This window comes from Narcine bancroftii, chromosome 1 (assembly GCF_036971445.1).
Source record: "Narcine bancroftii isolate sNarBan1 chromosome 1, sNarBan1.hap1, whole genome shotgun sequence".
NCBI lineage: Eukaryota > Metazoa > Chordata > Chondrichthyes > Torpediniformes > Narcinidae > Narcine > Narcine bancroftii.
In genome coordinates, this window is record NC_091469.1 from 323424533 (window position 1) to 323452220 (window position 27688).

A 27688-nucleotide genomic window follows, 5' to 3' on the forward strand; every position below is an offset into this window, starting at 1 on the left:
TGTGACCCCTAGTAAGCTTTCAGATGGCCATGCTGAGGCTCCACTGCCTCACGCTGACGATTCTGGAGCAGGTCCAGAACTCAGTCCTTCCAACACGACAGAACTAGCAGTGAAGAGGGCATGGCCTGTGTGCTAAATTACTTTCTTAAAACACTGCCTCTTGTAGATGTCCTCAATGGAGTGAGGTTTGGTGCCGATGATGTCGCAGGCCAAGTTAACAACCTTCTTGAATTTTTTTCCGTTTCTGAGCGTTGGCACCACAGTACCAGACAGAGATGCAATCAGCCAGAATGCTCTCCATAGTGTACACCTGTAGAAGTTTTCAAAAATCTTCAGTGACATACCGAATCTCTTCAAATACCTCACAAAGTATAGCCACTAGCATCAACGTGGAAGCTCCAGGACAGATCCTCAGAAATGTTGACACCCAGGAATTTGAAGTTCTTGACTTTCTCCACTATTGAGTCCTCAAAGAGGACTGGATCATGTTCTCCTGACTTCTTCCTGTAGTCCACAATCATCTCCTTAGTTTTGCTAACATTGAGTGCAAGGTTGTTGATGTGACACCACTCAATGAGCTGATCTATCTCCCTAAATAAGGGAGGTTGTTTGATGGTGATTAACTTTTTTTTGCTTATTATTCCAGGTAAATGGAGAATATTCTATTATAGGCCTAACACATGCTTGTGAAATGATGGAAATGCCTGGGGATCAGGAGGTAAGTCACTATTTTGACCTGCTCTTGCAGCCAATTAAATGCAATTCTGATTTGGCAATGGCAATGCAAATGATTGTCAAAGATAATTCATTAATCTCTTCCTTCAGATGGCCTTTGCATCTTTTAAGTCATTAATGTTACTTGCCTCATTTAGCCCATCGCTGAATGTTGTCTAGGTCTTGTGTAATAAGTTATATAGCACAAAATAGGCCTTTTGGTACTATGGGCGGTGTGGTTAGCACAATGCTATTACAGCACCAGCGGCCCAGGGTCGAGTTTTTACATTCTCCCCACATCTGCATGGGTTTCCTCTGGGTGCTCTGGTTTCCTCCCACCCTTCAAAATTTAAATGCCATACCAGGGGCCTCCCTGAACGAGTTCCATTTCCCTGTATTTGACCAATATCCCTCTAATCCTTTCCTATCCGTGAACCAGTCCAAATGTCTTCTAAATATTGTATTTCTACCTACCTCTACCTCTTGCTCTGGCAGCCTGTTCCATAAACCCACCACCCTTTGTGAAAAACCTGCCCTTCAATTCCCCTTTCAATCTCCCCTCTCTTCATAAACTTATGTCCCCTAGTTTTAGAAGCTCCAACCGAGGGAAAAAGACCAATCACCCAACTTATCTATAACCGTCATCATTTTATAAACCTCTATAAAATCACCCCTCAGCCTCTTACACCCCCGGGGAAAAAAAGCATCAGCCTATCTAGTAACTCCTTATAACTCAAGCCCCTAGTCTCAGTAAGATCCTTTGGAATTTTTCTGCACCCTTTCCAGATTAATGACATCCTTCCTATAAAGCCAGGTGACCAGAACTGCATACAATATCCCGTGTGTTCTCTCCTATGTTTTGTAGAGCTGTAACATGGCATCTCAACTCTTTTACTCAGTGACCACACTGATGAAGGCAAGCATGTCAAATTACTTGTTAAGCATTGGATCTTTCAGAGAACTATGGACAGTACTTGTATCCCTGGTTCTCTCTGTTCCTTAACAATTTCTATGGCCCTGCTCAAGTTTAACTTATTAAAATACAACACATTTGTGCAAGTTAAATTTCATCTGCCATTCCTTGGCCCACATTCCCAATGGATTGAGATCCTGTTGTAATCTCAGATAACCTTCTTCATTTTCCACTATAGCACCAATTTTGGTCATCCACAGACTTACTGACCATGCCAACTACATTCTCATCCAAATTGTTAATACAGGTTGAATACCCCTTTTCTGAATACCCAAAATCCGAAACAATTCCAAAACCTAAACTTTTTTTGTCCATGGTCCAATAATACGTAATACAGTTCAGAAATGCCGATCTGAGAACCGGACATAGCAGATGTAAGTAGTGCATTATTGAGTGTAGATTTGACAATACATGTCTACTACAACATGGAGGGGTGGGTGTGGGATCAGTGTGGGGACTAGTGGCAGGCTGTCAGGGGGAGCAGGGTGGTGGGATCAGTGTGGGAACTGGTAGCAGGCTGTTAGTGGGAGCTGGGCGGAGGGATCAGTGTGTGATCTAACTTCTAGATCAGCCCATCATCAGGACCTTGTCAAAAGATCTTATAGACCTCACCTATCAATATGTCCTCATCAATCCTCTTTATTGCCTCTTGATCAAAAAACCAATTCATTAGACATGGTTTCTCTCTCCCTCTGCGCACGCACGCACGCACGCACGCACGCACGCACGCACGCACGCACGCACGCACGCACGCACGCACGCACGCACGCACGCACGCACGCACGCACGCACGCACGCACGCACGCACGCACGCACGCACGCACGCACGCACGCACGCACGCACGCACGCACGCACCTTTTTCCACACCACATAGTCAAACACACACAAAACCCCTTCCACACCTTTTGCACTATTCCCAAAAGCAAAATTACTTCTGTTTTCACAGCATCAAAAAGCAGATTTAACTAGTTTTAAATGTACATATCACACACAGAGAGTGTTTGGCAATTTTAGTTATGTTTCTGAGGTGCAGGGGTTTCTTTTTTTTTAATTGATTTTTAACATTTAATTTTTTTTAATATTTAGAAATTATCTTGAATATCAGCAACTTTCAATTTATAATGCAAGTTTGGTTTATTTGTTTCCCCCGCTTTATTGTAGGCAGGACTTGTTCTGGTCACCACATCTCATGATCTCATTACACCATGGAAAGCCCTGTGAATATAGAGGTTCTAGCCTTAAGGAAACAAGCTGTCTGAAAATTGCACAATTCTGCCAATGGAACCACAATACATAAGGACAAACTTTGTACAGAGGTCAGTCATCCATGAGCAATTCAAATACAGATACTATTTATTGGCTCGCAAGAAAACAGAAATGTAATATTGCACGAAATTGCCTTTGGTCTGCCATAAGGCAAAGATTCACCATTAGCATTGCCCAACACCTCTTACTGTCAGAGAAAGAGAAGCAAAAGAGAGCACCCCCAGAGTCACTGGGTCAATTGATTTGCCTCCAGCCCTCCCATAGCCTCAGCAGCCTCACAAGTCTCCAGTTCAGTTCAAACGATCAACAACCCGAGCCTAGATCCAAACCTCCAACAAGATGAGGAAGCCTTCAGCATCAAGGCACCCATTTTGAGCCCTTCTTGCTCTCACCATCTTCTCGAATCCTGGTTCTAATACCCGGTTTTCGTGGGCCAGTCTTCACCAGCCCCAAGCCTGGTGTGAGTCCTTTATCTCAAGATGCCATCAGCTTGCAACCTGTGTTGTGCCCTTCAGCTACACAGGCCCTCACTGGACCACAACCATGGTCTTACACATTTATATATCAGTTTCAAGTAAATTTAAATTTAGACATACAGCACGGCAACAGGCCATTTTGGCCCATGAGTCCGTGCCACCCAACCCACACCCAATTAACCTACACCCCGAATTTGCAATAAGTAATATGGCACAACCAGTAGAGCTGTCTGCCAAACAGCTTCAGTGACCTCATCAGTTTCCTCTGGGTGTTCTGATTTCCTCCTGTATCCCAAGTGCTTGTAAATGGGTTGGTTAATTGGCCATTATAAAATGTCCTGTGTATGGGTAGTACAATTTTGATGAGAATGTGGAGAGAAAAAAAATGGGATTAATGTAGGATTAAAGAGTGCTTGTTGATATGCATGAATAAAACACCTGTTGCCCCGCTGTATGCATAACTCTGCTTATTCAGCACAAAGGCATCTTATTTATCTTAAACTGAACAAGAAAGAAACTGATGCAAAACTAACCTCAAATTGCAATCTATATATTTGCTGATGGCAGCACTGTTGTTGGTCAAATAACAGGAAATGGCATGTCAGTATACAAGACAGAAATTGGGAATGATTGTGCGATGCCAGAACAACCTTGCTCTGAACCTCATCACAATTAAGAAGCCTATTGTGGACATTAGCAAGGAGAGGCAGAGAGACCACACACCCATCTTTATTGACGAGATGGCATTGAAGAGGGTGAGAACCTTCAAATTCCTGGAAGTCTATCTAGCGAGGAACTCTCGTGCAGTATGCACATCAAGGCAACCACGAAGAAAACATGCAAACAACTCTACTTTCTTAGAAGTCTGAAAAGATTTGGCATGTCGTTAATTACTATACCAAACATCTACACTGAAATGTTGAAAGTATACTGACTGGTTGCATCATGGCCTGGTTTGGAAATTGGAGTCTGCAGAAAGTAGCCAATATTGCATTCACTGAAGTTATCTATATGAGACACTGCCTTAAGAAGGAAATCAATATCATAATGGATCTCCATCACCTAGATCACAATCTCCCCTCACTGCTATCTTGAAGGAGTAGGCATAGAAGGCTGAGGTTCAGCACCTCTATGTTCAGGAGCAGTTTTTTTTTCCAGTAGCTATCAGGTTCTTGAATCTTCCTGCATTACTCTAATTACAAACTATTTCTAGACCACCAAAAGAACTATGTGTAGCATTGAAACTTTCTTCTTGCATTAACTGCATCTCTGGCTATTTAGTTATTTTTTTTTGGTCTCTTCTCACTTGGCATATTGTGGATATTTATAGTTGAAGTTGGTGTTTCTTAATTTTCCTGTGTGTGGATGCAGCAAGCAAGAATTTTGGTGCATCTGTACGTTGTGTTTATGTAAATGAGAAAAAAATTCTCAACATCAAAACCTTTTTCCTTATATTAAAAAAAATCTTAAAGTAAAAAGTATAATCTTTATTCTGCTTACCTCAGGAGGCTGCTGGAGTACTTGGTTAACCTGATTTGGTGTTGCAGACCACATAATATTTGCATTCGTTGAAGGCAAAGAAGGTGAAGAGCACACATTCCCATTCTTCAGTTGCTCAGCTGAGCGCGACCTTGGTCCTTGCCATCCTGATAAACTATCTAAGGTTAAAACAGCAGCAGACTATTACCAACTCCACATTCTGAAAGGTAAACCAGTTCATCCACATAAAAGGAACTTTACACAAATGACAACAAAAATATTGCTGCCTGAAAACCTCTGGGTGTATTTTACGGACTTTGGGCTGGTGATCACAAGAATCACCTTAAAAATTTCTTATCACATACCTTTTTTTTAAAAAGAGAAAACCTATTTAGTGATTTCCTATCATATTTCCTGTCTATTAGTGTACTGCCCACAAACCAAGCTGTTTTGGTCAGTCCAAGCATGCCTGTGCAGGTGTTATGCAAATATTTTCTTAGTCTTGGGCCTGCTTAGTCAAAATAGATGTAGATAGGCTATAAAAGCAACTCACATGTACAGATGCTGTGAATCACATTGATAAAGACTGAATGCACATTTATGCACGTTTTTCCAGCAATAGCCTAGTGAGTTAACTTAACAATAGCATTTATTGTCTTCAGGAAGATTCAATACAGCAGAAATTGCAACAGCTGCATTTACATTTGTGGTAAGTATATGCTTAAGGCTCAAAGATGCAGCATGACTGCACTTGTTAAGAAAGCCTAGGAGCTCTACTTTGGTTGTAATATTGGTGACCAAAACAAACCCCGGGCTCCTCACACTTCCTGTGCAACATGTGCGGTCAACCTCAGAGCTTGGCTCAGAGGTAAATTACGCGATTAAACATGCTAAATTCAATAAAAGTGAATTTGATGTTTCTCCATCTTCCTATATGATACAGCAAATCTGAAATTAGCTTGGTTAAAAAAAAACACAAAGCTGAAGGGCTCAATCCCAAAACGTCAGTTATATATTTTAACCGTTGCTATATAAAGAACCTGCTGAGTTTCTCCAGCATTGTGTTTTAACTTAGACAAATTTCAGAGTAAAACTCAAAAATCTGCAGACACCATGGTTTGTGTTCAGCTTGAAGTTGTCTATTGGTAATCCCAAATTTTTTTTTCAGGAAGCAAACTTTTTGAAAAAAATTTGTTGTCCAGTATGATCAGAATATCTGCATTCTAATTAATTAAATCTTTCAGGAAAAACAACTGATTCCTGCATATTTAACACATCTTAAATTCTACCTTCACCTATCATTGTTGTTTGGTCATAAATTTAGATGCAATTATTGAAAAGGCAATGGAGGTACATTCTATGGGACCGTTCAAAATGGAACTGGATTTATATTTAAAATGATAATATCTACAAAGTAATCAGAACAATAAAATAGACTGAGACTAACTGGTACAATACAAAAAGTGCTGAGGAAACTGCAGGTAACTCCGCATCCACAGGAAGTAAAAGGCAGTCAACTTTCTAGGCCTGAATCCTTTATCAGGAATGAGGAAAATGTGTTTCTCCAGTACTTTTGTGTATTGCACAAGGCCCCAGAACCTGTAAATTCTCTTGTTATCCTGTTACTAACTGATTAGTTATTTCCAAGAAATGATTCAGTCATAATAGTTTGAATGGCCTCCCTTGATTATGTATAAGTTTTTAAAATTGAAATTATAGAACCTTACCGTTATCGATTGGGAAATTATACAAGTTAGTTAGGAACCATTAAAAGTGGCATGATCTGAAAATGCTGCTTGATAGCAGCAAACTATTAATAATTTGATCCAGTTTTTAGGATAAAAATAGATTTGATGAAGTTGATACTTTATCTAATTTGTGTCTTTATCCCTCCAGATTATAAACTTTTTCCAATTTTAAGACCTTAATCATCTGTCACAGATATGTAATGCTGTTCCTTCTATATAAAGATATCCTTATTACCAGATCTCTCAAATTAGTCCTTTGCTCCCCTAAACACTCATGCATGTTGCCTATGTGGTATCCTCACTTTCATTACCCAAGTTGATTGCAAAAGCAAGTCCACCAAACTTCTCTAGATTTTAATAGACTTGGTCTTGCTTCCAAAAATTAAAGAACTATCAATTAAAAAAAAATATACTAATACATTCAAAGTACAGACATACCTAGTATAACAAGGTTAATACATTCCAAGCAAGTTCAGTGTTATGGAAGACTGCACGGTTCAAGGCATTATTACAATGCACTTTAATGTAATATGTTCCAATCCTGTAATTATTTATTCTTTTACCTAGAACAGGTGCATAAAATATATAAAAGGGATATATAAAACTGAAAAATGACCAAGATCTTTATTGGCAATAAGTGAAGAGATTTATTGAAGAAATATTGGTCTCATGGAGTTTACACTTCCTTGGTCTTTTTTTCATGATTGCACATCTTTATAACCTCGTATAGCATTTTGCAATTCTTGCTAAGTCTAATCTTTTTCTCGATGTTTGCGTCTGCATCCAAAAGGTCATTGCAAGCATTGCTAATTTTTCCAATAAATGTTGATAATTCCTCTAAGGTGAATTCTTTCGTTGGCACTTCATTAAACATCTTCATTTTGCAGCTCATCTTCATATAAACATTGCTGAACCATTTCAATGAGAGTTTCATCATCAAATTCACATTGTTTCAAATCCCAGATCCATATAACCATATAACAATTTACAGCACAGAAACAGGCCATATCGGCCCTTCTAGTCTGCACTGATTTACGTGAAACACCACTAGTTCCACCTACCCACTCCCATGCCCGTAACCCTCCAACCCCCTATCATCCATGTACTCATCCAGCCTCCTCTTAAAATGACAGAACTGACCCTGCCACAACTACCCCTTCTGGTAGATCATTCCACTCAGCCACCATTCTCTGAGTGCAGAAGCATCCTCTTGTATTACTCCTCAAGTTTTGCCCCCTAACCTTTAACTTATGATCCCTTGTACCAATCTCCCCTACCCTCAGGGGAAAGAGCCTATTCACATCTACTCTATCTATTCCCTTCATAATTTTAAATACCTCTATCAAATCTCCTCTCAACCTTCTACACTCCAACGAATAAAGTCCCAGTCTACTCAATCTTTCTCCATATTCAAGATACTGCAATCCAGGCAACATTTTTGTAAACCTTCTTTGCACCCTCTCTACCTTATTTATATCCTTCCTATAGTTTGGAGACCAGAACTGCACACAATACTCCAAACTTGGAGTAAACCAAAGCAAACAGTTCTCAACATCACCTCCCAGCTCCTATATTCTATGCTATGATTTATAAAGGCCAACATACCAAAAACAACGACGAACATTGTTAAATTATTGTGTGACTATTAATGTTAATTAATATCAATATTAATAACAATTTTTGTTTAATACTATTTTAAAATTATAAACCATGTTATATCAAAACCCGTGCTATACAAAACCATGTTACAAAGGGTATGCCTGTAACAGGATAGTTAAAACATTGGCGTCAAATAGAGAAAAAAATGTACAAATGAGGAACAGATCAAGAGAAAAGCTTACTGGATGAGAAAGGGACACGAAAGAGATAGAAGCATGCAGTGGGGGGTTGGGACACAGATTCAGGGTCTCTGCCCGAAACATCAACCACTCATTTCCACCCACAGATGCTGCTTCACTCGTTGAGTTCCTCCATCAGTTTGATTTCTGTTATTTAATGAATAAAATGCATATATTTCAATGGAATATGGAATTAGATGGAGAGAAAAGGGTAAAGGTAAACTAGAGGAACACAGTGATGGTGCACACATTGTTGAGTTCCTCCAATAGTTCGTTTTCTGTTTCAGATTCCAGCATTTGCAATCTCATCTATAACACCATCAAACAAGCAAGTTGTAGGATGAGAAAGGGAGCCCCATATTCTAACTAGTTACCATCAATTCACTGCACCATAAAACTTACCTGTTGATAATCTTTTACTGTACTGGGCTGCTTGCTGTGCATTTTGCTGTAGAATGTTCAAGCAATCACCAAGGCAGCTCATGGTAGCTGCTGAGGTAGCCTTCAAAAGAAGCAAATCTTGATCCAATGCAGACAGAGGTCCAGAAGGTGGGAGAGACTCTATTGAATGCACAAGGTTCTTCAGTTGTCCTTCTGCTTGGCTCATCATCTTATAAAAATAAAAATGAGTAATAAATATATCAGGGCACTTAAGAGAGAGGGGGGAAAAAAAGAAATTGAAGCCCAGAAGTAAACAAAAATTCTGTCCATAGTGTTCCATGAATGACATTGCACAAAATTATTTTTTTTAATAATGGTCATAATGAAGAATTGTAGACACTTCAACACCAAAATCAAAATGTTATCTAAATACAATTGTAATCCAAGATCATCTATGAAAAGTCTTCATTTGTTTACTACATTCACAATTCAAAAATATAAGTGATGTTTCAAGATCAAATAATTATGTTTTGAGTCCAAATAAATGTGCAGTGTGCCAGGTTTACTACCACATGATTTTAATGAAGATTTAGCTGTTGATCTTTTATGCTGCAAGTTAAGACATTCTGAAAGTCTACATCAGTGGTTTTCAACATTTTTCTTTCCACTTACATACCATTTTAAGTAATCCCTATCCCATAGGTGCTTTGTGATTAGTAAGGGATTGCTTAAGGTGGGATGTGAGTGGAAAGAAAAAGTTTGATAGCCACTGTCTGTTTTAATCGTACCCCATTGGCTCGTTATGTGCACCGTTTCATAATTCCAAAGGAAATGGGCCAATGACAATTTTTCTCAAGAAAATATTTCAGTAACAATTAGATCTAGAGCAGTGATTCTCAACCTGCCCTTCCCACTCACATCCCACCTTAAGCAATCCCTTTCTAATCACAGAGCATTTATGGCATAGGGATTACTTAAAATGGTCTGTAAATGGAAATTAAGAGATTGAGAACCATTGGTCTACATGCTGGATGTTGCAGGAAATGTTTTGCAATTACACTGGCAACAGATTTAAATTGGCAATGGATACTGCTCAATAAGTTCCTCCAAGATTGTCAACAGAAAAAAATATCAAATTTCTGTATTCTGCTACTTCCACTTGGGCGTGTCAATATTTGCATCCAGAACCACAAGGAACCTCGCGACTCCCAAGTAAGCATACATAAACAAAGAAATGCTGAACTTCTTCACATTATCACTATTATAAATTGGAATGCACTCCTACATTAGACTCCTTGACATCCAATAATATAATAGCAAATCATTACAGAACTGACCCTGCCACAACTACCTCTTCTGCCATGTGCAAATAATATGCTACCTCATATGTTGAGGACAAATAAACAAAATAAAAATACTTAATTGATCCCTGTTCTTCTCCAAATTCAAAACATCCGCCTCACATTGTCATGGGATCATTGTCAAAATGCATATTCATTACAACTGAGCATCAGATTTTGACACGATTACATTTTCCACAACATTCCTTCAGAGACACAACCTCAAAAGCAGGACCTATTTAACAAAACCATATATTCACAATTACTACTATCTAGAAATTTCCAAATCACCATCTGGTTTGCTGAACGAATAAAAATTCTGAATCACAAATATTAAAAGTTACAATTTTGGCTAAATAGCCCATGTACTGAAAGAGAGGACATTTAAAAAAAAAGATTTTGTCATATTATGAGGCTTTTTCCACTTCTATATATCAATTATGTAAATTCTACATATCTTTCACTACACTCGGTTTTCCCATTTTGAATAATTACTTTATATGAAAACATTTTATTTTTTCAGTTTAATTTCTTTGTTTTCAATACAAAGTTTTCTTCAAGCCTCCAAACTAACATTAGTGGTGGATTTGAGTTTCTAAATAGTTTCAAAGATGTATAAAGTTTACCAAATTCAAACATTGGCAGAATTCACACTTTTAGAATTCCTCATTCTAAATCCAAGCTTTTAGAACAATGACACTTTCTTGTGTTTTCTTCCAGGAAAATAAAAGGAAGTCAAAATAAACAGAAGCTGCTTCTTCCTGGACCCAGTTCATGGAAGTTCAAATTTATTATCATCTGATTCTACATATACAACCCATCAAAACAGCATGTCTCCAGACCTCGGTGCGCACATTCACACAGAATACACAGTATATAATAATCACTTATAGGGTTAGAGATATCTTATAAACTAAACATAAATATTTTGGGATGATTTAGTCAGTTACAGGATACTGTTCATCAATCTCAAAGCCTATGGGAAGAAGCTGCTTCCCAGCCTAGCAGTATCGATTTTGATCCCCCTGAACCTCCTTCTTGATGATAATGGGTCAAAGGTACTGTGAGCTGGATGGAAAGTGTCTTCTATAATTCCTTGAGTCCCAGTTAAGCAACACTCCTGGTGAATGTCATCAATAGAGGAAAAGGAGACCCGTGATCTTCTTAAACATTTTGACGATCCTCTATATTGATTTTGGGTTTGATGCTTTGCAGCTACCATACCAGATGCAGCCAGACAGGGCACTCTCAATTGTTTTCTTCTAAACAGTTGTCAAGATAGGACGAGAAGTTCTGACCTCCGCAACCTCCTTAGAAATTGTAAGCGCTGCTTCACCTTCCTGACAAATAAGGTGGTGTGGGTCCAGGATAGGTCATTCACAGGAATTGACACCAGTAATCCCTGCCCATCTACACTCAAACAACCCAAATATGGTAAACTAATGTTTCTCACCCATTGCACTCTGGACACAGGAGATGAGGTCCAGAAGACAAGAGAACTTAAATATCATTGTCCAGAGATACTATCATTGGAATATACCCAAATAGGTAGGAAGGAAACTTTGGGTTCTGAGACAGTTAATGGTTTTTAGTGGAAGATATTTAAAAATAATTTAATTCAAGAAATGCATTAAAACATTAAAATGTAAATAATTTAAACACTAAGCTAAAATATCACTGAATGCCCACTGAAATGAATGGATTCATTCACAAACAGAAGTTGAAATCTTCAACTGTAATGATCAGGTACAAGAGAAGCTAAAGACAGGAATGATCTGTAAATAGGTTGCAATGAGAAAGTGATAAAAATGTTGCAGCATGAGGGTCCAGAAATTTGCATGAAACTATCCAATGTAAGTTCACCAGCAAGCAAGTTTTTCAGAATTCTTGGGTCACAGTTTACAAATATTGCTGGAACGGACAGATTTGGTTTTTCCTTAAGTAGGTGAAGTACAGCTCTATCCAGGGACTTCTTTTTTGTGCAGTATCAATAGCTCACCTAGGGTTTCAGGTAGAAAGCTGATTGCTCCAGGCAGAGTGAATGTACCTGGGCACTGGCAGTTCATTCTTTGACTTTGTATAACTGAGGGATGAGGACTTCAATGGTCATCTGGTGGAATGCCTCCTCAACAGTGCTCAATAACAAGCACCAGAACTTGGCCTGGCTGGCAGCAAAAGGTGCCCTCCTGGTCAGATCCTTCCTATACAATAGAAATATCACTCACCACACACATTGTCCCCAAGATCCAAGATGACTGCAGTGGAGTGGAGATAGTTGCCCCCCCCCCCCCCCCCCCCCACCACTTTGCAGAATGTACATTTGTTTGGAGCAGGGGTGGCCAAACTACGGCCCAAGCAAGGAAGTGCCGAAAATTTCAGACATAGTGGGAAAAATTAAAACTTTTTCACTGAAGTCAAGCTGAAGTGGGTTTATTTGATTTGCAAGGAATCTGCTGACTTTAATAGCCTATCTACAGACTGCATCATAATCATTACGGTGGACATTTGCACCATGAACTGTATTCTCTGAGAGGTGTGGGGGAATGTTGGAGACTGCCCTGTCCCTTTCTTGATCTTTTCTCCTGTTCTTATTTTGCATCCAGTTTTTTTTTATTTTGCACCACTTTTTGAATGCGAGTTTCAAAGGGTTTTATTGTATTCATTAAAATTAAAGAGCAGCAGGTACAGAAATGCCTACTGCAATATGTGAACAAATCAAACTACATTAATGACAACAGTTAAATTATTCAGTGGTTCCATACAGTTACTTTGATAGAAAATGAATTTTCGATGGTACAGAGATTTTCTGGTCCAAAAACACAATTTTTCTTGCAATGTAACTGGTTGAAAATTGCCAGCTTATAATATTGTTTGGCCCGTGAGTCCTTATATTTTTCTGTATGTAGCCCCCAACCAAGTTTGGCCACCCCTGATTGAGATGTGTGGAGAAGAATGCAAGGGTTCTTGTCATGGTTCATCCCCAGCAGCAGCATGACAGAGGACTCTGATTTATGGGCTGTTCCTGGGGATGCACACAGAGAAGACATCCAGAATTGTTGGAATATCATTGGCTTGGTGAAAGCTGCCCTTTGGTCTACCTGCAACTTTTTAGTCTATCAGCACATAATGATGTCAGTGTAGTTAATGCTGTTGATTGGCACATTCCAAGATGCAGAAGTACATGCTGAGGGATGCCACTGAGGCTTGGTGTAGCCAATGCAAGGGCAGCGTGGGGAAGGACCACAGTCTCGACTCTTTCCACTACTGACCATTGAGGAGCTGAGACCAAGGGGAAGAGAGGGGAGTGACAACAGTCCCACAGTGGTGGCATTGGTATAATTAGAGAATGGCAACAATATACATGATGCAAATGTACAGATATGACACTTAAGGATATTAAAAAAAACTTTAAACGGTTATTTTTTGGAAATAATTTATTGTGAATAAAATCTATTTTTGGAGAGGAAAAAAAAAGTGCAAACCACCAAGTCAGAAAGTTATTTCCAAAGTAAGAATTTAATAGTTTTGCCAAAAGTCAGAAATTTTGGATCCACAGAAAATTGCTTCTTCCAATATGAAGAGTCATTACCAAGGTAAAACATTTTCATATTTGAAGCATTTTGCTTTTCTTTGCTTTCAAGAAAATACATTGTTTTAAATTCTAATAAATGTAAAAATTAATTGGCCCTCTAGATTAGATACCATTGCTTCTGCTCCCTAATGTTTCTGTTGATATTTTGGAAAAAAATTGCAGAATTTTAAGTTTAAATACATTGAATACTTCACCAGTTATAATAAAATTAGAAACAATCTTAATTCAGGCTGCAATCTTATATGTTGGAGATCTTTTGTGACATTTGTTCATGAGATAACGTACCCCATTGGTACACAAGCCTGGCTGATATTCTTATTCATTTCTTGCTACTGTATATGAATTACACTGTTTGGCACCTTGCACACACACGCGCATTATAGAATATAGTCAAGGTTTAATTTACTTTGTTCCCATTTGGGAGGAAGTGATTGTAAGCTGAGCATGTCTTTTTTGTTTTGATTATTCACTTCCATAAGAAGTTTTACAGATCTTCTGTTGACATTTTATTTATTCAGCAGAATTCTGGATATTTGCACTTGAGAGAGTTGCACATAAATGTACCAAATATAAATATTTGTTTCTCTCTCTAGCTTATCTTTTTAATTTCAGTTATTTTGTACAATCTACTCTAATAGAATAATACTTTTCTATTTTGTACCAAAACCAACTTTTCAAAAGAAAAATCCCGCAATATTCATGTTATTTCAATTAATAATTTGGATGGCAGTGCAGTTAACAAGATTAATAAATTTATGACAAGATTCAGATCAGTTGAGAAGGTGGGCCAGGAGTGCCAAATGGAATTTAACTCTAAATAGGTAGTGCTGCACTTTGGCAAGTCAAATCAGGGTAGGACGTGCACAGTAAATGCTCAGAAGAGGGTTGTACAAGAAAGACTTGATACAAGTGCATAGCTCCCTGAAAGTGGGAACTTAGGTGCTCAGGATGGTGAAGAAGTATTGACAAACATTAGACAGGGTTCTGAGTACAAGAGTCAGGATCTTGTGATTCAGCTGTACAGGAATTGGCAAGATCATTCTTGAATACCATAGGCACTTCTGCCAACCCACTGCAGGAAAACATCAAGTTGGAAAGGGGCCAGAGGAAGAGGAACTTCACCAGGATGTTGCCAGGACGAGAGGCCTTAAATTATGGGAGGAGGTTAGATATGCTTCATCTTTATTCCCTAGAGCACAGGAGGCCGAGGGGTGTGATCTGAGGGTTAGAAAATCATGAGGGGCATGGATAAATTGAATGCTCAGTCTTTTTCCCAGGTACACAATTCTAGAACCAAAGGGTACATGTTTTAGATAAACTTCAAAAGGGACTAGAGGGGCAGCTTTTTCCTTTCAGAGGGTGGTCTGTATCTGGAGCAAGCTGCCAGCATAATTTTAACATTCAAAGGGCATTTGGATAGCTACAAGTTAGGACCAAATGCTTGGAAATGGGACTTACCCAGAATACAAATTTAGTCAGCATGGACAAGTTGGGAGAAGGTCTTGCTTCCATACTGCTGGTTTCAATAATTCTCTTTCATTATCTTGTACATCAGATGAGCAGCAGAGCAAACAAACTGCTCAGATTGCAGTCTGAGGATTGAATTATATTTTCTGAAGTAAAAACACAAAACTGGAATCTCAGCAAGTCAAACAGTGTCCTTTATGTACCAAAGATGGATGCATAAATTTATATAGAAAAGATAGACATGTAACCAACATTTCAGACTTGAGTCCTTCATCAACGTATGATGAAGGACTCAAGCCCAAAACATTGGTTATGTATCTTTATCTTTGGTATGTAGGCACTGTTTGACCTGCTGAGTTTCCCCAGCTTTGTTTTTACTTCAACCACAGTGTCTGCAAATTTCTGTATTTTATTATTGATATTTTCTTACTTTTCAAACCCTTTTCTTATTTTAAGTCATCTAATTAATTTCACTTTTGTTATTTACTGTTCTCTGCCAATCTGATTTGATGCTTATGCTTTCATGTAAGTCAATTAAGTTGTCTGGAAAAATGAGTAAAATGTGACTCATCACACGCGCTGTAATGAAACTGGCTCAGTTTCACTGTAAAGTGAGAGAACCAGTGGCCCTCTAAAATGGACTGGTCAAATTGGTTTATAATGCAAAATTTCCAATACATCAAGTTATTCATCCTGATGACTACCTTTGTGTGCGCCTGCAATGAGCTGTGCATGGAACTAAGGTACAAGTGCCACTATGTGCTGAGGTTCTACCTGTCCCAGGTATTGCAAAGGACAGACCTGACCCCATTGCCGTGCAACGTCCCAGCTAGCTGGACTGTGCCACACTACCTATCCTTTGTGGAAAAGTTCTTCCAGGGTAATAGCTTCGATCACAAGGCCACTAGGGAGTGGTCAGCACAGAATGTCCTGCAGAAACTGAGAGAGGAGGACTCAATAGATCCAGTGGAATGGTTCCCTGAGCAGATCATCTAGTAGAATGCCTCACTGTCAGGGCTCATTAACAAGCATCAGGACTTGGCCTGGCTGGCGGTGAGAGGAGCCTTCCCAGTGAGATCCCTCCTGTACGACCAGAACATCACACTCAAAGTACATGGTCCTTGGGACGGCTGCTGAGGGTTGGAGACCACCACCCACCTTTTTGCCGAATGTAGATTCGCAAGGAGGTGCGGAGAGGGAAGCAGGGGGCTCTGTCATGGTTCATCCGCAGAGGCAGCATGACAAAGGACTCTCTGATTTATGGACTTTTCCTGGGGGCACACTCTGAGTACGACATCCAGAACTGCTGGAAGACCATCAACTCGGTGAACGACACCCTTTGGTCAGCCCAAAACCTGTTGGTCTTTCAGCACACTGAAATGTCAGTCTGGGAATGCTGTCGCCCAGCACATTCCAGGGTGCAGGATTATGTGCTGAAGGATGTGCTAAGGCTTGGTGCAGCCAACGCAAGGGCACTATGCGGAAGGAGTACAATTTAGGGTCCCCCCCCATTACTGGGCTTTGAGGGGCTGACACTAAGGGGAAACCCCTTAAACCAACAGAGAGGAGGAAGTATCAGCAAGATGCCACAAGGATGATGAATGAGTATTATGGCAACTATGCTAAACATGAAATTTACATTGATGAGATGACTGTCACAATATAAAAAGTTTCTGAACAGTTTTTCCTGTACGGTAAATAACTTCTTCGATATGAGATGACTGACATAATGTAAAAGTTTTGAGCAGGTTTTATAAATACCTTACTCAATAGGATTGAAACTACAAATGTAAAGTCTGAAACAGTTTTTGGTCTTGTATATAATTTAATGCAAATAAAGTTTATTTTTTGGGAAAAAACATCATGTTAATGTGACCTTCAAAAGTAAAGATCCACTATCTTTCTCTTACTCAGTCCCTCCAAATAAAAGACGACTTGTTTCTACTCTGGTTTCGAGAGTTCTGAAATGTCAAATGAAAACACTGTAGAAGCCATATATTCTTCCAGTGTTGGGGCATGAAATGGCTTGGGGTAAGGACAACAGAGTAAGTGGAAAGGTAGTACACTCCTTCTGGTACTTGTGCACAGCTTGTGTGCGCTCCGAGTACTTGGCCTCAGAGCTTTCAATCCCATCCTGAAAGTAACAGTCTTTGAAAACCAGAAACTGAGGAAATGCTAACTTTGAGAGAAGGAATTGACCGCATCTGCAGCAAATTCAGTTTTATCCACTACAGCATAGGAAACACTGACTACTAATGCTACATTCCTGGGAGCACATTTGTGTCTTCAGTCTGCACAAATGTAAGGGGCATTTTAAAAGCAAAAGGTTGCAATTGTTTTTCCAAGTGCAGCAAAGTGGGACCTAGGCAATTCTTTTAAAATCCTGATCCATGTTTACATTTTCAATTTAGAGCAGAAAAGTGTATCAAGTCATAAATTTATCTCTAGAAGACCATAAGCAATTCAAGCAGGAGTAGACCATCTGGTGTGGCAAGCTTGCTCTGCCATTCTATAAGATGTTGCCTAATTTGGTACAAACTCAGATTGCAGATTTATTGTCAGAGTATTGTACATGCATGACATCACATACTACAGATGATTTTTTTTTCTGCAGGCGAGATACAATTACCACTTCTTGGTGGTATAAAAAAAGTGTACACAGCATATACATGTAAACAAGTAAACAGATAACAAATTTAAACAAACCGGGCTATACAGAGAGAATTTTTTTTAAATCAATAAAGTGCACAAGTAAGAGTCCTTAAATGAATCCCTGATTGAGTTTGTCGTCGAGGAGTCTGATGGTGGAGGGGTAGCAGCTGTTCCTGGAGCTGGTGGTGTGAGTCTTGTGGCACCCATACCTCTTTCCTGATGGTAGCAGTGAGAACAGAGCATGTGCTGGGTGGTGTGGATCCTTGATGATTGCTGCTGCTCTCCATCAGCAATGTTCCCTGTAGATGTTCTCAATAGTGGGGAGGGTATTGCCTGTGATGGCCTGGGCTGTGTCCACTACCTTTTGGAGGGCTTTACGCTCAGGTGTATAGGTGTTGCCGGTCAGCACACTTTCCACCACACAACTGTAGTTGACTAGTTGACATTTTCCAAAGTTGTTTAGATTCCAGGGAAGTGCCTGCAGACTGGAGAGTGGCTGATGTTCTACCACTTTTTAAGGGAGGGAGAGAGAATACAGTAAATTATAGACCAGTCAGCCTGACGTCGGTCGTGGGGAAGATATTGGAATCCATTAGAGGAGAAATAGCAGAACACTTAGGAAGGAATAATAGTATCGGTGCTAGTCAGCATGGGTTCCTTAAAAGGAAAATCTTGCTTGACTAATCTCCTGGAATTTTTCAAGGACGTAACAAGGAGGGTGGACTCGGGAGAGCCAGTGGATGTGGTGTACTTCCAGAAAGCCTTCAATAAAGTCCCACACAGGAGGCTAGTTTGCAAAATCAAGGAGCATGGTATCGGGGGTAGGGTGCTGTCATGGATAGATAATTGGTTGAGAAATAGGAAACAAAGGGTTGGGATAAATGGGTCATTTTCTGGATGGCAGGATGTGACGACCCCGCAGGGGTCGGTGTTGGGCCCTCAGTTTTTTTATCATTTATGTAAATTATTTGGATGAGAGGATAAATAACTACATATGCAAATTCACAGATGATACTAAACTGGGTGGGAGTGTAAAGAGCGAGGAGGATGTCAGGAAATTGCAAAGGGACTTGGACAGGTTAGGGGAGTGGGCGGAAAGATGGCAGGTTTAATGTGAGGTTGTCGATTTTGGAGATAGAAACAAGAGAGCAGAGTATTATTTAAATGGAGTTAAGCTCAGGAGTGGGGTAATGCAAAGGGATCTGCAGTACTTGTTCACCAGTCATTGAAAACTAGTGTGCAGGTTCACCAAGCGGTAAAGAAGGCGAACGGTATGTTGGCTTTCATAAAGAGGGGATTGGAGTATAGGAGTAGAGAAGCCCTCCTGCAGTTGTACAGGGCCCTGGTGAGACTTCACTTGGAGTATTGCGTCCAGTTCTGGTCCCCATATTTAAGAAAGGACATACTTGCTCTAGACGGAGTGCAGCGCAGGTTTACAATGTTAGTTCCCGGGACGGCAGGAATGTCATACGTGGATAGGTTAGAAAGACTTGGATTATATGTGATGGAGTTTAGAAGGATGAGGGGAGACATGATTGAGGTATTTAGAATTATCAGGGTGCTTGACAGGGTGAAATCAGAGCACATGTTCCCAATGATGGGAGAAACTAGGACTAGAGGGCATAGTTTAAGAATACAGGGAAGGCCATTTAAGACAGAAATGAGGAGAAAATTTTTTATCCAGAGAGTTTTGGATCTGTGGAATGCATTGCCACAGAGGGTAGTGGGGGCAGATTCGTTGTATAGATTTAAGAGAGAGTTGGATAAGGCTCTAGTGGGCAGGGGAGTTAAGGGTTACGGGGATAAGGCTGGGATTGGTTATTGAAAGGGAAAGGTCAGCCATGATCCGGATCAATGGGGGTGCTGGCTCGAAGGGCCAATTGGCCTACTCCAGCACCTATTGTCTATAAATTTGCCAGGGTTTCTGATGTCATAACAAACCTCCTGAGGAAGTAGAGGCGCTGACATGCTTTCTTCATGATGCCATTAGTGTATTGGGTCCAGGAAAGATTCTTCGAGATAGTGACTCCCAGGAATTTAAATTTGCCCACCCTCTCCACCTCTGATCCCTTCCAGAAGTTAACAATCAGCTCCTTAGTTTGGTGACATTGAGTGCAAGGTTGTTGTTGGTGCACCATTCAGCCAGGTTTTCAATCTCCATCCTATATGCTGACTTCACCTTTCTTTGTGAAAAAAAACCCACTACCGAGGCATCATTGGCAAATTTGTAGATGGCGTTATTGTCATAACCGAGACACACAGTCGTAGCCACTTACCCACCCATTCACCATTATTCTCAATTCCCCTATTCTTTGAAAGTCTATATGCATCTTAAATATATTCAGGAGGCAGCCTTACATCTACTTCCCTGAACCTTACGGTTATGTGCTCTAGTTCTTGTTTCACCTGCCAGTTGAAACAGCTTCGCTAACGCCTTGTACAACGTCAACATACCATTCCCACTCCTTTTAAAGGTTCCTTTCATAATAATACATTAAAAATATATATATAAATGTAATATATAAATATATAAAGTACTTCAAGTTTCGTCTGCTATAAAGCAAAGAGTCACCACGAGTATTGCTTTGCGTCCCAAACAATAGGAGAAAGAGATGGATAAGAGAGTCCCTTCAGAGACACTGCGTGTCCATGGATTCGCCTCAGCAGCTGCACAGACTCCACTTCAAACCATCAGCAACCTGAGCTCCAGATCCAAACTGCCGATACAGTCAGGAAGCTTTTAGTGCTTGAAGCCCTTCAGGACCCCTTCTTGCCCTCAGCACCTTCTTGAATCCAGTTCCAATACCTGGTTCCCATGAGCCAGTCTCTAGGAGCCCACCACAGCATGCGTGGGTGCTTCAACTTTGTCTCTACAAACCTGCAGCATGTATTGGTCCTTCAACTGCTGAGCTTCTCACTGGTTCGCTGTAGAGTCATCTCCCATGCTTCACCTTTTCAACCAGGGGTTGGGGGGGGGTGGGGGGGTGGTTGATGCCGTTCCCTAGTCTGATGGTCTCCTGGAGTTTGCAAATCCTTGTAGTTCACTGACCAGCACAGTCACTGCCATTTTGCCATTGTCCTCCAATGTTGCAGGATGTTTTAAACAGGCAGTTCAAATCCTGTACAGAGCTGTCAGCATCAGGACCAGGTGTTAGGACGATGTGGAGGAGAACTATGTCTGTTCCACACTTTCCTGGATCACAGCTGTTACTGCAGTCCAGACACCATTTTTTCCAACTTTGTTTCTTAGATGTGCTAATATTGAGTGCAAGGTTGTTGTTGTGACATCACTCAACTAGCTGATCTCACTCCTGTACGCTTCCTCATTGCCGTCTATGATTCTGCCAACAGCTGTGGTCTCTTTGGCAAATTTGAAAACAGCATTTGAATTGTGCCTGGCCACACAGTCATGCGTACAGAGCGAGTAGAGCAGTGGGCTTAGCATTCATCCTGGAGGTGCACCTGTGTTGATTGTCAGTGAGGAGACATTAGCCCCTTTTCCACTAGCATCCCAGTTAATTGGGATAGGAAGCCCTTTGTGCCATTTCCACTGGGCCACACTTGACTGGGACTCTTAATTGCTTTTCTACTGAACACACTCATCCCCAGGGATTGGAGTGTTCTACCTTCAACTGGAAACAAGTGACTTTCTGCTGTTCTTTTTCCATTGCTTTTATCAACATGCCGGGGTCAGCAAATGCCAGGGATATGAGTAGGGGTAGAGGTGGTTAATGCCCAACGTGAAATTATGTCATTTGATGTCAGTGTTCGGGCAGTGTTCCTTTTCCACTAGACCCTGTCCCAGTAAATTCCCAGTTAATTCCTGGGACAGGGTGCCAGTGGAAATAGGGCTGTTGTTTCAGATTCGTACTGATTGTGGTCTTCTGATAAGGAAATCAAGGATCCAATGTCCAAGTAAATGTACTAAAGTAGCTTGAATGGAGGCATGGGAAGTTCTGGAGTGTATTTTCAGTATCAAATTCAAAAAATCTTTCTGTTTGCCAAGCATTTGGTGCGTTGATTTCAAGGTGTGAATCAAATAGACCGATCACTGCTCGTTCGTTTATTGCCACAAGTACAAAGATGAAGTGATCCTGGAGATGACAACGGATGCCAATATGGTTCATCCACATTTCACTTGAGGCTGATCATGAATGCAACCACTCCAGCCTTTTCCTTGCATCAACTTACTTGACTTTGACAAGGTTAAGGATGGTGATATTCTTGGAACAGTCTCTCATGCTGGCACAACAATACACTTCCCATCAAAGCAGTGCAGGACAAACTGGGTTTAAGAGGTGCTAGATATTCACAATAACACTAATTAACAGAGCTGAATGCTGACAAGAATTACCAGAAGTATAAAATTGGTATGGCACATACATTAGACAGAATGGCAGCACCGGTTATTCACACAAAACATCATCAGTTTTTGTTCACAGACCAAAATCTCCTGTTCGAGTGATTTATTTTAAATTTGAACCAGCAGAAAAGCCACCAAAATAATCGAGGTAGCTTCAAAGTTAAAATCATTTGTAATGCTTAAAACTAAGTTTTAAATCAATTGAATATAGATTCAGCCATTTATTATGATGTGAAGACACTGTGGCTTTACTGTCGAGAACAAATAAATGTTTCTTTTATAACTTGTCACATGTGCTCAGATTTACAAATTTGCTGACAATAGTGAGTTGTATAAAAGGGGTGATGAGTCAGCTAAATTGAAAACTTGGCTGAACAGTGCACCAACAACAACCTCACACTCAATGTCACCAAAACCAAGGAGCTGATAGTTGACTTCAGGAATGGAAAACCAGATATGTTCAAGCCAATGATCACTGGGGGATCTGAGATGGAGAGGGTGAGAAAATTTAACTTCTTGGGAGGGACTATCTTGGAGGATCTTTGCTGGACCAACACACTAATGGCATCATGAAGAAAGCATGTCAGCACCTCTACTTCCTCATGAGTTTGCAGGGATTTGGCATTACACCAGAAACCCTGGCAAATTTATATAGATGTGTGGTGGAAAGTGTGCTGACTGGCTGCATCACTGTCTGATATGTGGTCATCAATACCCCTAAGCGCAACACCCTCCAAAAGGTAGTGGACACAGCCCAGGACATCACAGTAAAAACCTTCCTGATCATTGAAAACATTACGGGGAATACTGCCATCAGAGAGCAGAAACAATCATCAACAATCCACACCACCAAGCACATCCTCTGTTCTCACTACTGCCATCAGGAAAGAGGTGTAGGTGCCACAAGACTCACGTCATCAGGTTCAGAACAGCTGCTTCCCCCTCCACCATCAGACTCCTCATCAACAAACTCAATCAGGGACTCATTTAAGGACTCTTACTTTGGCACTTTGTTTTTTTCCTCTCTCTGTATTGCAGTTGTTTACAAGTGTGCATTGCGTACCATTAAGTGGTACCATTTTGTGCCTCGCCCGCACAAAAACATCTCAGGGATTTATGGGATATCATGTATGTACTCTGACAATAAATCTGAAATCAGTCTTCTAGCAGCCAACATTTTAATCTTTGAGGATTGATTCACTGGATTTTGCTTAAATCACACAGAAAAAAGTGATCAATTTGTATTGAATCGACTCTACATAAGAAAAATAAGGTATAATTAAAATCATAAGTTATTTGGAATAAAAGTATACATTTTTTTTAAAATCAGGAGTTTTCAGAATTTCCCCTCCAAACAGAAAATTATGGTTGGACTTGTATTAGATGAGGCAAGGACACATAAAAATTACCCCACAAAAAGCATCACTATTCCATCCAAGAGAATTCTTCACAATACCTGCCATCAATAGTTTACGTTATTTTCCAAACTTACCTCTTTAACATCAAGGAGACGCCCTGGACATTGATTCTTGGCGCGACGGGCAACTGCGGGAGACTTATGATGGGTAATGGTGACAATTCCTGGTCCACTATGTGTCAGGTGCTTCTGGCTCCCAGGAGGTGCTGAATTTGATGCTCCAGGGGGAAGTAAAGATAAACTTCTAGCCTTCACTGAAGGAGTAACCTAAAACAAATACAAGTAGTTTAAGCATAATTTCTTCAGTATCAAACTAAATTTCACCAGCACCAAACAAATATGACTTGCTAAAAAGCTACTTTGATATCCATCAAATTCTGTGGCACACTGGAAATTAAGACACTAAATTTTCTAAATGAAAAGGATCACAATTATTCAAAACAGTGCAGGAATGTTTTGTTTTGGATTGTTTGTTATAATTATAAAACTTCAGGAGCTATAACTTTCCTCAAATATTGACCTGACAATGTCAAACATCTTGAAATTAATTCATCGGGAAACAAAAAGAAATTGGAGGTCATATTGAAATCCTAAATCCATTACCCTAGGCAACGACTACTTATCACTGGAGAAGAATTTCACCTCTAAATCTTTTGTTTTTTCGCCACAGTTCCAAATATCAAGTAATACTGGATGAAGGGTAGTTTAGTCATATATTGTTGCTCCACCAGGTTGGCACCGCAGTTTTATCCAAGATACCTATTCTCTTACCATTTGATGGTAATAATATGGGGAGAGACACACAAGGCATGAGCTTATAGTGGAATGCATCGATTGGATTTCAGTTTTGAGCAACTAAATTGTTCAAGCATATCAGCACCTGTCTGAGCGACGGTATGGATCCACACCAATTCGCAGCACAGGACTACTACGGTGGATGCCATCTCACTGGCTCTACACAAAGCCCTGGAATATCTAGTCAGCAAAGATGCATTCATCAAGATGCTCTTTATCAACTACAGTTGGGCATTTAACACCATTATCCCCCTCAAAACTAATCAGCAAACTCCAAGACCAGGGATTCATCACCCCACTGTGTAATTGGATCCTAGATTTTCTCACCTCCAAACCACAATCAGCAAGGATTGGTAAGAACATCTCCCCCACAATCTCCATCAGTACCAATGCACCACAGGGCTACATTCTTCGCCCCCTGCTCTACTCACTTTACACCTACGACTTTGGCTTGGTACGACCATAACACCAACTACAAATTTGCTTATGACACCACGGTAGTAGGTTGTATAAAAAAGGCAATGAATCAGCATACAGGAGGGAAATTGAAAACTTGGCTGAATGGTGCACCAACAACCACACTCAAGGTCACCAAAACCAAGGAGCTAATTGTTGACTTCAGGAAGGGAAGACCAAAGGTGATCACTGGAGGACGAGGTGCAGAGGGTGAGCAAATTTAAGTTCTTGGAAGACACTACCTCAGAAAATCTTTCCTGTACCCAACACACTAATGACATCGTGAAGAAAGCATGTCAGCACCTCTATTTCCTCAGAAGTTTGTGGAGGTTTGGCATGACATCAGAAATCCTGGCAAATTTCTATAGATGTGTAGTGGAAATTGTGCTCTTTGGCTACGTCAGTCTGGTATGGGGAACACCAATACCCTTGGGTGTAAAGCCCTCCAAAAGATAGCGGATTTACCCCAGGACATCACAGGCAAAAATCCTCCCCACCGCTAAGAACATCTACAGGGGGCACTGCCATCGGCGAGCTGCAGCTATCATCAAGAATCCACACCAACCAGCCACACCCTCTGTTCTCACTGCCACCATCAGGAAAAAGGTATAGGTGCCACAAGACTCACACCTCCAGGTTCAGGAACAGTTGTTACAAGAACTCCTACTTTTGCACTGTATTATTTGTTTTTAATTCAAGTTTTTTTTATCATAGCATTAAAACAGTGTTGTATTACATGAAGTTTCTTTTTGCCTGCTGCAAGATAGACAGATTCACCACCAACAGGAATTACCTAAGCACCCCTTACAGTCTCACAGTGAGAGAAAGCAAAAGACAGTGCCCCCCACCCCCCACCAGAGTCACTAAGTGGCCACAGATTCGCCTCCAGTGCTTCTGCAGCCACATAGAGTCCAGTCCAAACTATTGGCAACCCAAGCTCCAGATCTGAACCTCAGACAAGGTCAGGAACTCTTCAGCGCCCTCGGCACCTTCTCACATCCTGGTTCTGATACCTGGTACCCCTCCAGCCAGTTCGAGCCTGTCTCCAGCAGTCCACAGCCTGATGCGGCTCTCCCAACTGCAGTCTCCAGCAGCCCACAGCTTCCATGGGTTCCTTGCTTCAAGTCACCAGCAGCCTGCAGCATGCACTGGTCCCTCAGCCTCAGTGCCCCCTCATTGGTCCACCGCCATGAACACCTCCACTTCTGCTCAGACAGAAGATAATCTTCCCTTCCTCTGGTTCCCTGTGACAGTCCTCCGCTTCCCCAGAGTCTGCAGCCCCCATGGCTGCTGCCGATGAATAGGCACCACCAGCTTGGCATAGACCCATGGTCACAGGATTTCAACTAAAACCGCTGTTGGCTCTCCCAACAGCAGTCGACTGGGCAGCTGGACCCCACTGGACCGCTGCACCTCCACTCCCTTGCTCCCCGTTGGCCCGCACCAGCGGCAGCACTGCTGCTAAAGCAGCTCTAGGTGTGTCCCCATCTTATTCCTCTGTATTGTACAGTTTGTTTACATTTCATTATTTGTTTCATTTTTTTGCACTACCAAAATGTGGTCATTCTGCCTTGCCCATAGGAAAAATAATCTCGGGGTTGTCTGCGATGTCATGCATGTGCTCTGACAATAAATCTGTAATCGAAATTGGTTCTGAATCTCTACTTTGCACAACGGAAGGTGTCAGCATCATAATAATGGAATATTGATGCCTCCCTCCAATTCTGCAGGGATAAATGCATCTGCCACAATGAGGCAAGAATGATCATTCTAATTCACCCTCATGTTGATCTTCTCACTAGCTGCCCACCTTGTCTTAAACAGTCATTTTCTTGGATCTTAACACAAGCTGGGCACACTGCTGTGTTCCAGACTCGATCAAATCATCCAACTTTTTGGCAAATTAATTTCTCCGTCCACATTGAAACTGGTCATTTCTGTCCTTTTTGGCTCAGATTTTCCTTGTATTTGAGCCTGCCCCACTGGGCATTTTCCACAGCTTGCAATTAGCATACATAACACCAACAAATATGCATGCTGTGTTTCTAATTGCCACCATTTGATCTCCCTTGCAGAGAAAGAAAGGAAATAACTGGAACTAAAAGACGGTATCAGTTATTGTGATCACTAAACAACTGCGTTGGCATTTTAAAAAACCCTATGCTTTAGAAAAGTGCAACAGCTTTTTCGCTCAGTCAAAGTTATAAGTGGCACTATAGAAATTAGAATGTGGTTAACTGTGAAATGGCCTAGAATACATTTTCTTTCTTTCTCTATAATTATTTCCACTCTTCCTTGGTTCTAACCAAGAACCCAGGCCTGAAACAGTTTCTCTATCCCAAGATGCTGGCCAAAAAGATCACTTTTATCGTAAACTTTATGACACGGTTCTGCTGCTAATATAGTGGGTCTGAACACTTGCAAACAATCATTAAAGATTGGTTCAAAGTGAAATTGTAGAAGAACTCGCAGGCTGTTGTTCAGATAGTCTCTGGGCCAATTCTGCATAAATCAGAATATTTTTTGAAGAGGATTAGCAGATTTAAATGGGATAAGACCATCGTTTTCATGTTCAGATGTTAGTGGTGCACATTTCATCCTCTGAAGTTGATGCTGGGGTTTGACAGAATTGTGAAGCTTTCTAGGCCATTTCAGATTCAAACACATTACTATTTCTCTGGTGTCGTTTATAACCCTGACTGAGCATAAAAGCTGATAGATACACTTTCC

At 40.7% G+C, this 27688-nt stretch overlaps 1 protein-coding gene across 2 annotated transcripts in view; it reads right to left on the reverse strand.

Annotated features, from left to right (window-relative positions):
- The window catches only part of osbpl10b (oxysterol binding protein-like 10b), a 115791-nt gene that overhangs the window by 57723 nt on the left and 30380 nt on the right, over positions 1 to 27688 (reverse strand). For both annotated transcript variants that reach the window (XM_069907361.1, XM_069907353.1), the window contains exons 4-6: positions 23783 to 23974; positions 8898 to 9105; positions 4931 to 5088 (exon numbers count right to left, since the gene is read on the reverse strand). In XM_069907361.1, coding sequence (XP_069763462.1) covers positions 4931 to 5088; positions 8898 to 9105; positions 23783 to 23974 — 558 coding nt within the window. The remainder of the gene's footprint in view (positions 1 to 4930; positions 5089 to 8897; positions 9106 to 23782; positions 23975 to 27688) is intronic.